This window comes from Oncorhynchus mykiss, chromosome 7, assembly GCF_013265735.2.
Source record: "Oncorhynchus mykiss isolate Arlee chromosome 7, USDA_OmykA_1.1, whole genome shotgun sequence".
In the NCBI taxonomy this organism is placed as follows: domain Eukaryota; kingdom Metazoa; phylum Chordata; class Actinopteri; order Salmoniformes; family Salmonidae; genus Oncorhynchus; species Oncorhynchus mykiss.
The window spans coordinates 25,198,384-25,214,977 of NC_048571.1; the positions used below are offsets into that span (position 1 = coordinate 25,198,384).

General features: G+C 41.5%; 1 protein-coding gene and 1 pseudogene across 1 annotated transcript; both read left to right on the plus strand.

The window, feature by feature from the left end:
- The first annotated feature begins 782 nt into the window (after positions 1–782).
- On the plus strand, positions 783–4,620 carry LOC110527563 (annotated as a pseudogene).
- A 116-nt stretch (positions 4,621–4,736) lies between these two features.
- Positions 4,737–15,228, plus strand: spp2 (secreted phosphoprotein 2). The gene is made up of 6 exons (NM_001124398.1): positions 4,737–4,798; positions 5,209–5,336; positions 7,764–7,886; positions 8,694–8,801; positions 14,661–14,712; positions 14,886–15,228. Exons 1-6 carry the CDS (start codon positions 4,747–4,749, stop codon positions 14,999–15,001), a joined length of 579 nt encoding a protein of 192 aa, NP_001117870.1. The 5' UTR covers positions 4,737–4,746; the 3' UTR covers positions 15,002–15,228.
- The last annotated feature ends 1,366 nt before the right edge of the window (positions 15,229–16,594 follow it).

A 16,594-nucleotide genomic window follows, 5' to 3' on the forward strand; every position in this document is an offset into this window, starting at 1 on the left:
AGAAGTCTGTTACAGATGTGGTGAAGGCTTCAGGCATGATGATGTGTTGTGCTGCTTGCATCATACTGTGTTCTAAGAAGTCTGTTACAGATGTGGTGAAGGCTTCAGGCATGATGATGTGTTGTGCTGCTTGCATCATACCGTGTTTTAAGAAGTCTGTTACAGATGTGGTGAAGGCTTCAGGCATGATGATGTGTTGTGCTGCTTGCATCATACCATGTTTTAAGAAGTCTGTTACAGATGTGGTGAAGGCTTCAGGCATGATACCTTTGCTTGATGCTCCAGTTGGAGATGCTGATACTGAATCATGCTTTCAGGGGAGGATGGGACTGACTGAGGATGACCCCTGGTATGCTGTGGGTGAGGTAGTAGAATAAATATTACACCACCACAGTTCCTTGTTTTACATTTTTGTTTTATGATAGGTTTTCTTTCCAGTATGTTTGTTCTCCCTGTTGTGAAGGTTTGGAGTCCCTGGGTGGCATGGTGCCCACCTGGTACAGGATAGGAGTAGCTGAGAGGACCAGATGGTTTATAATAATGCTTTGCTCTGCTTTACTCTGTTTTCCATGACCAAAGTTGTATCCTCCTTACATGTCAATAAACAATAAAGTCTTATCCTGTTTTTGTCAAAAGGGGGAGACAAAAGCATATATCACTTGTTGATTTTTATTTTTTTCTTGGATGACTTTTCTTTTCTGTAAAAAAATAAAATAATAATAATAATAATGTTTTATTAATAATAAATGCTATTAACATATTACTATGTTGGGACCGCTGAAATAAAGGATAATGAGTAAAAGGGGGACTTAAATTTCACACCATTTTCTTTTATTCTGTTTTTAAATGAGCTGTTGTTCTCTTTTGACATGAGGGTTTTAAGTTTCTAGGTGGCTGGTAGCCAATCTAGTACATAGTGGGATCGAATGGAGGACATGAAGGTGTTTTAAACTTTGTAACTGTTATATGATTCATTGCTGAATTTTGCCTATATGCCTATCCTCAATTGGGTATGTCCGCATATGTTTCGAAAAGCCATGATTATTTACGTTTTTAACGTTAAAACACAGCGTCGGTATTGTAGTTCACATGGGGCCAATGGTGGGCGAATATAACCGCTGAAAACCCCCACGTACAGAGAAGGTTTTTTCGAAAGCTAGCTTGTAGTATTGATCATCTGTTTTGACAGGGTTCCTGGGCCTTGTTCAGTAGTAACGTTGCAGGTAGAAATGTCATGAATAGAGCTGCTATAGCTCATATATGGCTCTGGCCATATACCACACCCCTTCGGGCCTTATTGCTTAATGATAATATTCCTAGCTATAGGATCGTACTACAGATTGCTCAGTGCATTCAGCATGAAGAAGTTACTTTGGGGGCTTATCTACCGAATCTCAGCTTGCTACCCATCTGTCAAGCATTATGTTGATTAGAATGTTGACATGGTATGAAAAAACCCATATCCAACAGTAATTTGTTGCCGTGTTGATTAGGCACCAAAGAGAAGAAAACGGATTGGAACGGCCATTTTAGTTTCCCCTTTGTGTAACATTTTCTGTTATGGGCCCTAATGAACATCTCCCAGTCTTCCACATTAATTCACCCACTTGGGTCATATTCAGTAGGAACCAAATGGATGCAAACAGACCCACAGGGGAGGGAAGTACTACCAACTGGGAGGGACTACCGGAACTTGTCCAATAAACGATTGTTTTAGTTGCAAAACGTTATCCATTGCAAAAGGGTTTGCTACTGTATGCAATAATAAATATGGTCTTCTCCATGTCCCAGGTACCAAGATGTCAACTATATGGTGTACACAGGCGACCAGGGTGTGACAGATCAGCAGATTTTTGATGGCGCTTCAACATCCTTCTACCTCGACCCGTCCAGTTTGTCTTCCTCAAACACCACCTATTGGTCGAGGCCAGCCTCTTCCCCCCAATTCACTCTGATTGGTCAGAGTGTAGGCTCAATCTTCCTTGGCTTGGAAGCCCTTACGGAGTTTGTCCCAGGTGTCTACATCGACTCCATGGGTTACGCCTTCACTCTGCCTGTGCTTAAATACCTAGGGGTTTGTCACGTGGCTGGCTACGTGCACTACCCCACCATCAGCACAGACATGCTGTCGGTGGTGCGTGAGAGGAACCGCAGGTAGGTAATCGTCTCAGAACCCTGTTTCCCACTACAGACCCCCGGCCGCCTGAGACACAGTCTTAACTAGGGGAATATAGCCAGGTCTATATCTGAATGTGCTTTAGCCAATGCCTCTCTGACTATTATTGTCAATGTTAACAATGGCATGATTAACAATGGCATGACCATGTTAGGCAGAGAAGTTGGCTGAAAAGGAAGGGAGTCGCTGAGGTTGGTGCTGATTGGTGGATGCCGGAACCAAGAGGATGAGGATAGGGTGTTGATTTAAACTCAACGTGCCGTTTGAGGAGCTGAAGAGGGAGTTGGGGGAAGCTACGGTGGGACTTCACACCATGTGGAACGAACACTTCGGGATAGGTAAAAACAGAAATAGAATTACTATGATTCTATACTGCTGTCACTATATTTATATTATTAAAAACACCTGGAGTGGCTATTATTCCAATGCAAAGCACTCGTTTTCTCTCTACATGCCCAACATTTAGTACTGTATAATCCTGTACTGAATGGAGTCCTCATACACCATTCAACAGCCCATTCTGAAATTGTAGTACATTGTTCTGTTACAATATGCTTTTGTTAATCACCAATGCAAATACCTTGTTTGATTGCTTAACATCCTCCGCTTTATAAATGAAAGATGAACGCAAACAGGTATTTTTACTGCACCATAGCAAGTTTCTCAAAATGGCTAGGTTGCTAGCCAGGTGGCTGTGGATACTAAAATGCTTGTCTACCTTCATCTTTCACTGTTCAATATAAATGCAGTCTTAGGTAATGCAATTATACGTCCAGTAATGTGTCTACCTAACTTTACAGCCAGCACTTACCCTGTACCCTCTGTTCTCCTCTGCTCTCAGGGCTGGTGGAGTGCATGGCGGCTGGGACCGTCATCCTGGCTCACAGGTCTGGAGGCCCCAGGCTGGACATTGTGGTGCCCTATGATGGAGACCAGACGGGCTTCCTGGCCGAGGATGAGGATGGCTACGCAGACGCCATTGAGCGGATCCTGGCCCGTCACCCTCGGCCCGTCTGGAGATCCGACGCCACGCTTGCCTCTCAGTCACTCGCTTCTCCGACCAGGAGTTTGAGGCCTGCTTCCTGGCTACCATGGAGCCTCTCATATGGACACTGGCGCGATGAGGGGTATGGGTGGGGGAGTGTGCGTGTGTGTGTGTCACAGGCTCATGGGTGTGTGTGTTGGTGGTTGAGGGACTAAAACTCATGCTTGTACTGCCATGGCACATTTTGGCATACTAGCCACTCCTTTAGTTGACATAGGAGACCGTTTGTGTTAAAGTGCACAAGAAAATACGTTGACTTAAATTAGAGCTGCATTTATTGACATGTCAGTCCAGGTGTCCACTCTCTTTCTAGAGGGTCTTGTTATATGTTTAGTATTTATGTTTTCTAGACCCCGTTCCATTTTTTCCAATGTATTTGTACTTGAGGCACAACATTTTTAGTGTTCCGTCTAACCTCCTTCATGTTCCCAGTCTCAATTTTGAACGCATACAGAGAGCCGGCTGGTAGACTAGATTAGTGCTGGTCTAGCAAGGACTGGACACAACTGTGTTTTTGATGGTATTCCAGGTTGGCTTTTTGCAGTCAAACTACAAATCTCAGAAGATTGTTATAATAAGATGGGGTGCTTACATTTAGTCTTATTTCACACGGGTGAATTGGAAATGGTTTATTTTTCATACCCGCTCAGTCAGGGATCCGCAATTTCTGATCCCTGCCTGACTGATTGGGATATGAAAAATAAACCTTTTCCAATTCACCCATGTGAAACACAGGAGCAATTGCCTTGCTCACGGGCACATCAACATATTTTTCACCTCGTTGGCTAGGGATTTAAACCAGCGACCTCTGCTACCGGCCCAACGCTCCTTACCGCTAGGCTACATACAGTGTTGATGTGAAAAACACTTCTCTAGGCATTGTGAGATCTGATCTCTTCTAGAAATACCCGTTTTGTATCCTATTTTTTTTAGATTATAACATTTATAAAATACATTGTTGTGATCTTTAGTGCAATGATAAATGATCAACAAGCATTTGAGCACAATAAACATGTGGATGACAGTCAGTGTTTCAGCTTGAATGATTCCCTGGGAAACTGACATTTTGTCCTATTTTCACCATGTAAAAACATGAATGGGACAATCAGAAAACAACTGTTGTACCGGTCTTCTTGCAAGCAGACTTGTCTGTTTTTGCTAGCACTGCCTTCGCTTACGGCGGCTTTTTTGAAGGTTTTACTTGCAATTATTGTGATATGTAGTTGTTTGCACTGATTTGTAAGATTGTACGTGCGTCTGCTAAATGACTGAAAAGTTAAATGAACATGTGGCAAGTTTAGTTCCAGGAAGAAGACCACTTCAAAGTAATGAGATTTCAGCCTGTAGGTCAATACTGTTGGCATTGAAATAAACCCAAAGCACTAAGGTCAGTCAGTGCTGTGGCAAGGGGGGGGGGGGGGGGGGGGGGGACAGGAGGGAGAGGGCAGGGTAGAGTCTGATCGCACTGTATTTAAGGAATGGGGGAGTTGATGATCGAGGTGCTTTGTTTTATACTAGACAGAAGATGAAGTGGTGTGTTCTCATGCTGGCCTTGCTGCAGTCTTTGTGCTGCTCAGGTAAGTGATATACAATCCTTTCAGGTGTAGAACTCAATTTTGCAGCTGGTTCTGATAGTGCTTCTACACGTCTCAGTCCATTTGATTTTGTCATTTGCGTCCAGTCAGGAAGTGAAGCCAGGGTCGTGTTTATTGGGCACCAAACTGAAGAAAACAAGTAAAATGGGGAGGAATAAGACATGTTTATTTTTGTTTTCTGTTGCAACACGTTTTGTTACTGTGAGCCCTAATGAACATGACCCAGTTCAAAGGTATTATGTTAATCTTTAATAATACACATTTTTAAAAAACAAATCATGAATTCACAATGCAGACGAGGGACCCAGGACAATATTACCTCCCAAATACCACGGATGTGAAATGTACTGTATGAGTGCTCAGTCTCCTCTTTTACCGTTTGACCTCTGCAGGCTTGCCCTTGTACCAGTCAGAGTTGGCGTCCACGGCAGACAAGGCTCTCGTCGTGACCATGACCCAAGTCAACAATCTGTACGCTGGCCTTCGTCTATACCGAGTCACCCGTGGCTCTATCAAAAGGGTAAGTGTCTTCTCACCCCTGACCTCCTAGTGGAATGGCTACATTTACAGTTCCTTCAGAAAGTATTTACACCCCTCGATTTATTCCACATTAAATGTGATAAAATCTATTTAATCCATTTTGAATTCAAGCTGTAACATTTTTGTTGTGTTCCAGCTTGAATTCAAAATGGATTAAATATTCTTATTTTCTCAACCATCTACACAATACCACATGGTGAAAAAGTGAAAACATGTTTTTAGAAATGTTTGCAAAATGATTAAGTACAGCAACTGAGTTAAGAAGGACTCCTGTATCTTTAGTGACTGGGTGTATTGATAGGCCATCCACAGTGTAATGAATAACTTCACCATGCTCAAAGGGATATTCCATGTCTGTTTCTTATTTTCTTTTACCCATCTACCAATCGGTTGCTCTTCTTTGCGAGGCGTTGGAAAATCTCCCTGGTCTTCATGGTTGAGTCTGTGTTTGAAATTCACTGCTCGACTGAGGGACCTTACAGATAATGTGTGGGGTGCAGAGATGATAGTCATTCGAAAAACATTTGATTTTCATTTGCAAAAAATATTAAAACATTATTCCACTTTGACATTATGGGGTGTTGTGTGTAGGCCAGTGACACAAAATCTCAATGTAAATCCATTTTAAATTCAGGCTGTAACTCAACAAAATGTGGTAAAGATTAAGGGGTGTGAATGCTTTCTGAAGACACTGTATGCTCTTAGGGCACTATTCAAACCACATTGCGGAAGTTCAGCTTTACAGCGTGATTGAAATTTAAAGGCAATGTTCCCGCTTTAGTGCATACGTCGGCTCAATCGTAAATTACCTTGACATTTCTATCGCAGAATCTGCAATGTTTCAGCTTTACAGATGGAATATAGCCCCTACTATAGGAAAGTACTACACGGAACAAAAATATATAAACGCAACATCTGTTTTTCAATCTTCCATACGCAAAAAGCTTATTTCTCTAAAATGTTGTGCACAAATTTGTTTACATCCCTGTTAGTGAGTATTTCTCCTTTGACAAGATAATCCATCTACCTGACAGGTGTGACATACCAAGAAGCTGATTAAACAGCATGAGCAATACACAGGTTCACCTTGTGCTGGGGACAATAAAAGGCCACTCTAAAATGTGCAGTTTTGTCACACAACACAATGTCACAGATGTCAAGTTTTGAGGGAGAGTACAATCTGCATGCTGACTGCAGGAATGTCCACCAGAGCGGTTGCCAGGTAATTGAATGTTCATAAGCCGCCTCCAATATAATTTGACAGAATTTGGCAGTACGACCCAGAGGCCTCACAACCGCGGACCACGTGTATGGCGTCGTGTGTGCGAGTGGTTTGCTGATGTCAACGTTGTGAACAGTGCCCCATAATGGCGGTGGGGTTATGGTGTGGGCATGCATAAGCTATGGACAATGAACACACTTGCATTTTAATCGAAGAATGCACAGAGATACCATGACGAGATCCTGAGGCCCATTATTGTGCCATTCATCTGCCGTCATCACCTCATGTTTCAGCATGATAATGCACAGCCCCATGTCGCAAGGATCCGTACACAATTCCTGGAAGCTGAAAATGTCCCAGTTCTTCCATGCCCTGCATATTCAGCAGATATGTAACCCATTGAGCATGTTTGGGATGCTCTGGATCGACGTGTACGACTTCCTGTTCCTGCCAATATCCAGCAACTTCACACAGCCATTGAAGAGGAGTGGGACAATGTTCCATAGACCACAATCAACAGCCTGATCAACTCTATGCGAAGGAGATGTCACGCTGCATGAGGCAAAATATGGTCACACCAGATACTGACTGCTTTTCTGATCCACACCCCTACTTTTTTTTTAAAGGTATTTGAGACCAACATATGCATATCTGTATTCCCAGTCAATTGAAATCCATAGATTAGGGCCTAATGTATTTAAATTGCCTTTTATTTTTTAACCTTTATTTAACTAGGCAAATTCTTATTTACAGTGACGGCCTAGGAACAGTGGGTTAACTGCCTTGTTCAGGGGCAGAACGAGAGATTTTTATCTTGTCAACTTGAGGATTCAATCGAGCAACCTTTCGGTTACTGGCCCAACGCTCTAACCACTAGGCTACCTGGTGCCCCTACTGTAACTCAGTAAAATATTAGAAAATGTTGCATTTTGCGTTTTATATTTTTGTTCCGCATACATTAACAAGTCTATCTAGCCTACCAGTTCCCTCACGTGTAGACTTCTCCCTGAATGGCCTCACAGGCACCATCTCAATTCTGACAATGTTGCAAATCAAACTTGCTAACCTCTGCTCACTTGGGGAAGATAGTAGCAAGCATACCGAGGTAGGGGTCATTACATGACTTTTTTTGTTGTTGTTTTCATACACGTCATCACACAGATCTTAATGTGTCTTCTCTTCCAGGTTGTTCCTTTGGGATTGAACACTTATGACCTGATGATGAACTTTGGGATCAAGGAGACGGACTGTCTGAAGAGCTCTGGAGAAGACCCACAGAGATGTGCTTTCAGAGTGGGCTTCTTTGTGGTGAGACCCGATCCTCGATTATTGGCCAAAGAAAAGATCTGATTTGTCAAAAGACCAATTAGTGAAAGAAATATCCGAATTGGGCTGCCTTGTGTCATTGCAGCCTATGAAATCAGTGCAAGAAATAGATCAGGGGCTGTATGTATCAAGCACCTCTGAGTAAGGGTGATGATCTAGGATCGGTTTTCCCTTTTAGATCATAATTAATAAAAATACACTATGGACAGGGAGGCCCTGATCCTAGATCAGTACTCTACTCTATACACTCCTTTGAGACTGAAATACACTGACGCAGTACAATAAATAATTCCTCCCCAATTCGCAGCTGACGAAGGATTGGGACTGATAAATATAATGACCACATCTCTACCTACATAAACTGCAGTAGCTGTATTTTACATCAATACCGGGTGACAATATGAGCAAATGGTTTGTGTTTGGTCCTGGGCATAGATTACTGTGATAGTCCACTAAAGGGTTTGTGGGGTTCATCTATAAAACTGCTGTTTTTTTTCAGGACATTCTCTGTTGACAGACTCCACACACTGTTGATTTTGGCATGGGATGCTGTGTTTGCTGTGACAGACAGGGGAGAACAGAATGTCACCAAATGAGCTTCTCTCTCTCTGCCCTGATCATTCCAACAGGACTGGTGCCTGTTATAAACCGCTAAAGATATAGATTCTTAGATTCATACTGCATTCATACTGTACTAGCATACTGATCAACGTGCGTAATTGTATGCCCATTTTCTTCTCTCTTAACTGCCACTAATCCTCCTTTCCTCCCTTGTTCCCTCTCTCCCAGCCGGCCGCCTCCTGCACCGCACGTGTTCGTGTCACTGCAGAGCTCACTCAGGTTGTGTCCCTGAACTGTGGCCAGGACAGCTCCAGCTCCGAGTCCAGTAGTGAAGAGGTGAGAGAGGGAGGGACCGAGAGAGAGAGGGGGATGCCCAATAGATGAAGAGAATATAAGGGTGTTTTCACATTATTTCCCTCTTTAAAAAGTACTAATCTCACTCTTCTCTAAAGTGAACTCTGGGGTGAAAAGAAATGACTCAGTTCTTTGTATTCACACTGCCCTTGGATTTGAATGAGGTCTCGGCTCTCTTACCCGTTCACTTCAACATTTTTTCTGGTCTGAGTCCTCTTTGCATTCAAATTGCAATGCTTAGAAAATAACCAAGATCCCCCCACCACACACATTTACTCAATGCACTGTGGGTAAATACACAAGCCATACCATCTGAACCTGTTATTGGACAGCCAGGGGTGTCCCTACATACATTTTGGGAGCTAATAAATGTAGTTTGCATTTAGTTACAAAATAAGACATACTAATTATTATAATCCAAATGTAAAAATGACTGGTAACGGGATAAATGGCAGAACAATAACTGCAGATATAAAAATATATTTTAACATTTTTTATTTAACCTTTATTTAACTAGGCAAGTCAGTTAAGAACAAATTCTTAATGCTTTAATCGAAAATGTTATACTTAATTGTACCACCAAACCTGCACATAATATATATTTTTTAGTTTGTGGCACTAATGTGAGGGGCTACGGCAGGGGAAACTGTTTTGCAGAAGCTTATAGTGCTTGGTGTGGAAATAATGATACGTTAACCTGGAGAGCTTTCTGTTCACAAAAAAAGTGAACCACCTCTTGAGATGGTCTCAGTTCGGTTTGTTTTGCGGGGTCTGAGTTCCTTTGAAGCATTGACACTGCACAAAAATTTAAGAGAACCGATTTGCTGAAAGGGACCAAGTGTAAAAACGCCCTAAGAGATGCCCAATCCCAAAATCAACCTCTTTTAGGGCCTAAAGGCACTCGGGTAGATCTTTAAGGATTTGATAGGTACACGTGATATGACAACAATTCCACCTAGCCTATCAGAGGGCAAGGTTTAGTTAATACCATTCATCTGATATCTATCCAATCCTTTCAGATGGACATTGACGGATGGCCTAGAGGTAGAGGCTAAGGTTCCGTTTGGGATTGATCATCAACAGTTTATACCTGGTTCTAACTTAAGTTATTTGCCCTGATCTTGTCCACATTTGACAGGTGTAGACAATCAAGACACATTGTGATCTGATTGTGATTAGATCATCCTGCCTACCTCCAGAGGTAGTCAGAACTTGACAGAGAAGCCATTTTAAGTCATTATTCCACCCTCTAAAGTCATTGACAGGTGCCACTACTGACATGTCTTACAATTATATTATTTTTTAAGAATAGCTGTGAAATAGTTTGCATAAAGGGACCAGGAAATCTGGTCACAATGCAGACACAGTGGACGGATAACAATTTATGGGGTGGTAGGGTAGCCTAGTGGTTAGAGTGTTGGACTAGTAACCGAAAGGTTGCAAGTTCAAATCCTTGAGCTGACAATGTACAAATCTGTCGTTCTGCCCCTGAACCCACTGTTCGGCCATCATTGAAAATAAGTATTTGTTCTTAACTGACTTGCCTAGTTAAATAAAGGTTAAAAAAAACATTTTAATAGCATATATTTGTATTTATGGATCCCCATTAGCTGCTGCAAAGGCATCAGCTACTCTTCCTGGGCTCTGGCAAAATTAAGGCAGTTATACAATTTAAACATTACAATACATTCAACAGATTTTACAACAAGCGTGTAACCCTCAGGCCCTTACTCCACTACCATACATCTACAAACACAAAATCCACGTGTATGTGTGTGTATAGTGCGTATGTTATCATGTGTGCGTATGCATGTGTCAATGTTTGTGTTGCTTCACAGTCCCCACTGTTCCACAAGGTGTATTTTTGTTATTTAAATCTGATTCTACTGCTTCCGTCAGTTACCTGATGTGAAAGAGTTCCAAGTAGTACTGTGCACCTCCCATAGTCTGTTCTGAAGAGACCTTTGGTGGCGTGTCTTGTGGGGGTATGCGTGGGTGTCCGAGCTGTGTGCTAGTCATTTAAAACCAATGCTTTCAACATGTCAATACCTCTCACAAATAGAAGTAGAGATGAAGTCAATCTCTCCTCCACTTTGAGCCAGGAGAGATTGACATGCATATTATTCATGTTTGCGCTCTGTGTACATCCAAAGGCCAGCTACGCTGCCCTGTTCTGAGCCAATTTCAAATTTTCCTAAGTACCTCTTTGTGGCACCTGACCACACGACTGAACAGTAGTCCAGGTGCGACAAAACTAGAGGCTGTAGGACCTGCCTTGTTGCTAGTGTTGTTAAGAAGGTAGATTAGTGCTTTATTATGGACAGACTCCTCCCCATCTTAGCTACTGTTGTATCAATATGTTTTGACCAGGGTACTCCAAGCAGTTTAGTCACCTCAGCTTGCTCAATTTCCAAATTTATTACAAGATTTAGTTGAGGTTTAGTGAATGATTTGCCCAAAATAGTTTGAAATATTTAGGACTAACTTATTCCTTGACACTCATTCTGAAACTGCAGCTTTATGTTAAGTGTTGCAGTCATTTCAGTCGCTGTAGTAGCTGATGTGTATAGTGTTGAGTCATCCACATACACACTGGCTTTTGGCATGTGGTTAGTAAAGATTGAAAAAAGTAAGGGGCCTAAGTAAGACAGCTGCCCTGGGGAATTCCTGATTCTACCTGGATTATGTTGGAGAGGTGTCCATTAAAGAACACCCTCTCGGTTCTGTTACAGGTAACTCTTTATCCACAATATAGCAGGGGGTGTAAAGCCATAACGCACACGTTTTTCCAGGAGCAGATTATGATCGATAATGTCAAAAGCTACACTGAAGTATAACAGCCCCCACAATATTTTTATCAGTAATTTGTGTGTTTACTCTAAAATAGCATTGTATCTGGTCAAACACAATATTTTTGGTGATTGGTCGGCTATTTGAGCCAGTAAAGGGGGCTTTACTATTCTTAGGTAGCGGAATGACTTCCCTCCAGGCCTGAGGGCACACACTTTCTAGTAGGCTTAAATTGAAGATATGGCAAATAAGAGTGGCAATATCATCCGCTATTATCCTCAGTAATTTTCCATCCAAGTTGTCAGACCACGGTGTCTTGTCATTGATGGGCAACAATTTTTTTCACCTCTTCCACACTCACTTTACAGAATAAAAAATGACAATTCTTGTCTTTAATAATTTGGTCAGATATACTTGGATGTGTATGTAGTGTCATCTTGCCAATGAAAAACTAAAGTTGTTGGCAATATCAATCGGTTTTGTGATGAATGAGCCATCTGAATGAATGAATGAATGAATGAATGAATGAATAAATGGAGCTGAGTTTGCCTTTTTTCACAATTTCATTGAAGGTGCTCCAAAGCGTTTTACTATCATTCTTTGTCATGTTATCTTTGTTTCATAGTGTTGTTTTTTTTTTTTTTATTCATTTTGGTCACATTTCTCAATTTGCAGTATGTCTGCCAATCGGTTGTGCAGCCATTCATTTTGCCTCATCCCATACAATCCTAGAGATTGAACTGTTTTTAGTTGTTTTCTTAATGGCTGCATGCTTATTAGTAACTGGGAGAAGTAATTTCATAAATGTGTCAAGTGCAACGACCGGTTTGCTCCTCATTACACACCACAGACCGATAAATATCCTTTACATTAACAGGAATCACTACAAAACTTATTCTATGACCTCTTATACACTATATTAGGCTTAACCTTTGGAACTTTAGATATGGCTACTATATTGTGATCACTACATCCGATGATCTGGATACTGCTTTCAAGCACACTTCTTCAGCATTAGTAAATATGTGATCCATACATTCATTCCTGTGCTGTTTAACTAAACTTGTAGGTGGACTGATAACCAGGTGGCAGCTTTTTCTTGAGTGGGCAGCTTGATGAAAGCCAGTCAATATTCACCCAGAAAATATACCTCTGTTTATCACATAGATTATCAAGCATTTCACACGCTATCCAGATACTGACAGTTAGCACTTGGTCGAAATCAGCTTCCCACCAGAATGGGCTTTAGGTGAGGCAGATGAACCTGTAGCCATATTACTTCAACAGTATTTAACATGAGATCCTCTCAAATCTGTACAGGAATGTGGTTCTGAATATAAACAGCAGCAACACCACTGGCATGTCTTTTTTTTTATAACCTTTTTTATAACCTTGTATTGCTACCCCCCAGACAAATATATTGTCTGAGAGTCAGAACATGAATCATCTGTTGCTAGCAAGTTGTTAATTTCATGTACCTTGCTTCTTAATAACTTCTTATGGCTGGGGGGCAGTATTGAGTAGCTTGGATGAATAAGGTGCCCAAAGTAAATGGCCTGCTCCTCAGTCGCTAATATATGCATATTATTATTAGTATCGGATAGAAAACACTTAAGTTTCCAAAACTGTTTTTATGATGTTTGTGAGTATAACAGAACTCATATGGCAGGCAAAAACCTGAGGAGAAATCAAAACAGGTAGTGATAAATCTGAGGTTGGTATGTATTCAACACAGTTCCCATTGAAATCCCCTTGAGATATTAATGAAGATTCACTTCCTAAGGGCTTCCACTAGATGTCAACCGTCCATAGAAATTTGAATGAGGCTTCTACTGTCTTGTGGGACTGAATGACAGCAGAATGAATCAGGTAGTCAGCCATTTTCTGGTCACGAGCATTTCACATGATAGCGACCTGCGTTCCATGTCTCCTGAAGACACAAAGGAATAATCCGGTTGGAACTTTATTGAAGATCAATGATAAAAACATCCTAATGATTGATTCTGTACCTAGTTTGAAATGTTTCTTCGACCTGTAATATAACTTTTTGAAATTTTTGTCCGACGTAACGCTGACCAGAAAGAGCGTTTGGATATGTATACCAAACGCGCTAACAAAAGTAGCTAATTGGACATAATAAATGGACATTATCGAACAAATCAAGCATTTATTGTGGACCTGGGATTCCTTGGAGTGCATTCTGATGAAGATCATCAAAGGTAAGGGAATATTTAGCATGTAATTTATGGTTTATTTTGACTACAACATGGCGGCTAATTTGACTTAATTGTTCTGAGCGCCGTCTCAGATTATTACATGGTTTGCTTTTTCCGTAAAGTTACATTTTTTTTTTTTTTTTTTTTTTTTTTTTTTTTTTAAATCGGACACAGCGGTTGCATTAAGGACAGATATAACTTGTATTATCATCTACATTTATGATTATTTCTGTTGAATCGATGTGGCTATGCAAAATCACCGGATGTTTTGGAACTAGTGAATGTAAACTCAGATTTGTTTTTGTATAAATATGAACTTTATCAAACAAAACATACATGTATTGTATAACATGAAGTCCTATGAGTGTCATCTGATGAAGATCATCAAAGGTTAGTGATTCATTTTCTCTCTCTTTGTGCTTTTTGTGACTCCTCTCTTTGGCTGGGAAAATGGCTGTGTTTTTCTGGGGCTTGGTGCTGACCTAACAATCGTTTGTGGTGCTTTCGCCATAAATCCTATTTGAAATCGGACACTGGTGGGATTAACAACAAGACTACCTTTTAAAACGGTATAAGATACACACGTATGTTTGAGGAATTGTAAATATGAGATTTCTGTTGTTTTGAATTTTGCGCCCTGCACTTTCACTGGCTGTTGTCATATCATCCCGTTAACGGGATTGCAGCCCAAAGAGGTTTTTTAAGCTACATATGTTAACGTGGGCTATGTGTAGACATTTCTTGAAATGTGGGCAAAATCAGGACAAAGGATCCATGTTAGCACCAAGTATACACAGAGCTAAAGTGTCCAGCTGAACAGATTCTCTATCAACAGAACTTCACGAGGAAGAGGCAGCAGTTGAACGTGCAACCATCTGGGAACAGGGGTAAGCAAACCTAGCCTATTCCCAGATCTGTCTTTTTTATCTCCTTTGGTCCGTTGGCAAGATGGCACAAACAGCTCTAGGGACCAGGCTCAAGCAAAACTGCTTCAGTTGACACCAATGTATAGAACACACAAAATAATCACTGTGCTAACCAAAATAATGTATTGCTGCAGGCCCTGTCCTGCCTGGCTTCTCTGAGGCCACTCTCTTTCCCAGCCACTCTTTCTCCAGACAAGTGGAGCCTCAACCGATCCCAAGGGGCGACAGCATCGGCAACCACCTGGAGTGACTTCAATGATGTGAAAAGTTACGAGTGTTGCAGATAAAATAGGGAATTGTCAGCTCTATACAGTACAATTCTGAATGACAACCATATCTGTTATACACCATACATTTCTATCTGAATGTGACATTCTCCTTATCAGGCCCTGACAGTACTCGTTGGAAAACAGGGAGGTTCTGATAGTGGCGCTGGAACCTAAGAGATAATTTCCAATTAAATTGATTACTCTTGTCTGAATGTGTCATCATTCATTTTCATGTTTTGTAAGTGGGACATACAAGTGATAATGTCTATTAATGATCCACTATCCATCGTGATTGAAAGACGCATACAGGGTGATCCTGTGTATGCAAGACATGTGGAGACCACAAGAGGGCATTCAAAGCCCATCAACACTGAACCCAGAGCAACATTCCATTTTATCAGATTACGTTTATACAGGCAGCCCAATTATTGGCCAGAGAGCTGATTTGATAGTCAAAAGACCAACTAGTGGAAAAAAAATAACTATTGGGTGACCTGTGTATAAAGAGACTTTGTACAAGACATTAGGAACACCTTCCTAATATTGAGTTGAACCTCCTTTTGCCCTCAGAACAGCCTCAATTTGTCAGGGCATGGACTCTACAAGGTGTGGAAAGCGTTCCACAGGGATGCTGGTCCATGTTGACACCAATGCTTCCCACCGTTGTGTCAAGTTGGCTGGATGTCCTTTGGGTAGTGGACCATTCTTGATACACACAGGAAACTTAAGTGTGAAAAACCCAGCAGAGTTGTAGTTCTTGACACTCCAACCGGTGTGCCGAGCACCTACTACCGTAGCCTGTTTGAAGGCACAAATCTTTTGTCTTGCCCTTTCACCCTCAGAATGGCACACAATCCATGTCTCAATTGTCTCTCGGCTTAAACATCCTTCTTTAACCCATCTCCCCTTCATCTACGTGGATTTAACAATTGACATCAATAAAGGATTATAGCTTTCACCTGGTCAGTCTCAGAAAGAGCAAGTGTTCCTAAATGTTTTGCACAGTATATCTATGCTTATCATACCAGTGACAGGTTACAAATGAGCTCTTCTAGAATACAACAGGACACTAAGCCTAAAAAAAATGGGACCTTCTTTCCTTGAAGTGACCGATGATCTGACATCACTGGACTGGTATGAGCAACCTTTCAATTGCATTGATTTCACTATGTATATTGACATGGTTCGGGCTAGGCCCCTTAGTTCCAGTGAAGGGAAATCTTCAGCATACAATGACATTCTAGACAATTTGGGGAAGGCCCTTTCCTGTTTCAGCATGACAATGCACCCTTGCACAAAGCGAGGTCCATACAGAAATGGGTTTTTGAGATCAGTGCGGACGAACTTGACTGGCCTGTACAGAGCCCTGACCTCAAGACCATCAAACACCTTTGGGATGAATTGGAACGCTGACTGCAAGCCAGGCCTGATCGCCCAATAATGCCCAACCTCACTAAATGGAAGCCAGTCCCCAACATGGGGGGGACCAACTCCATATTATTGCCCATGATTTTGGAATGAGATGTTTGACGAGCAGGCATCCACATACTTTTGGTCGTGTGGTGTATGTCAGA

What these genes read in the sequence shown, in the direction of transcription:
- spp2 (NM_001124398.1), top strand. Translation starts at nt 4,747, where the DNA reads ATGAAGTGGTGTGTTCTCATGCTGGCCTTGCTGCAGTCTTTGTGCTGC. An exon ending in GCAGTCTTTGTGCTGCTCAG is followed by an intron (nt 4,799 to 5,208) that starts GTAAGTGATATA and finishes TGACCTCTGCAG; the next exon opens with GCTTGCCCTTGTACCAGTCA. An exon ending in CCCGTGGCTCTATCAAAAGG is followed by an intron (nt 5,337 to 7,763) that starts GTAAGTGTCTTC and finishes CTTCTCTTCCAG; the next exon opens with GTTGTTCCTTTGGGATTGAA.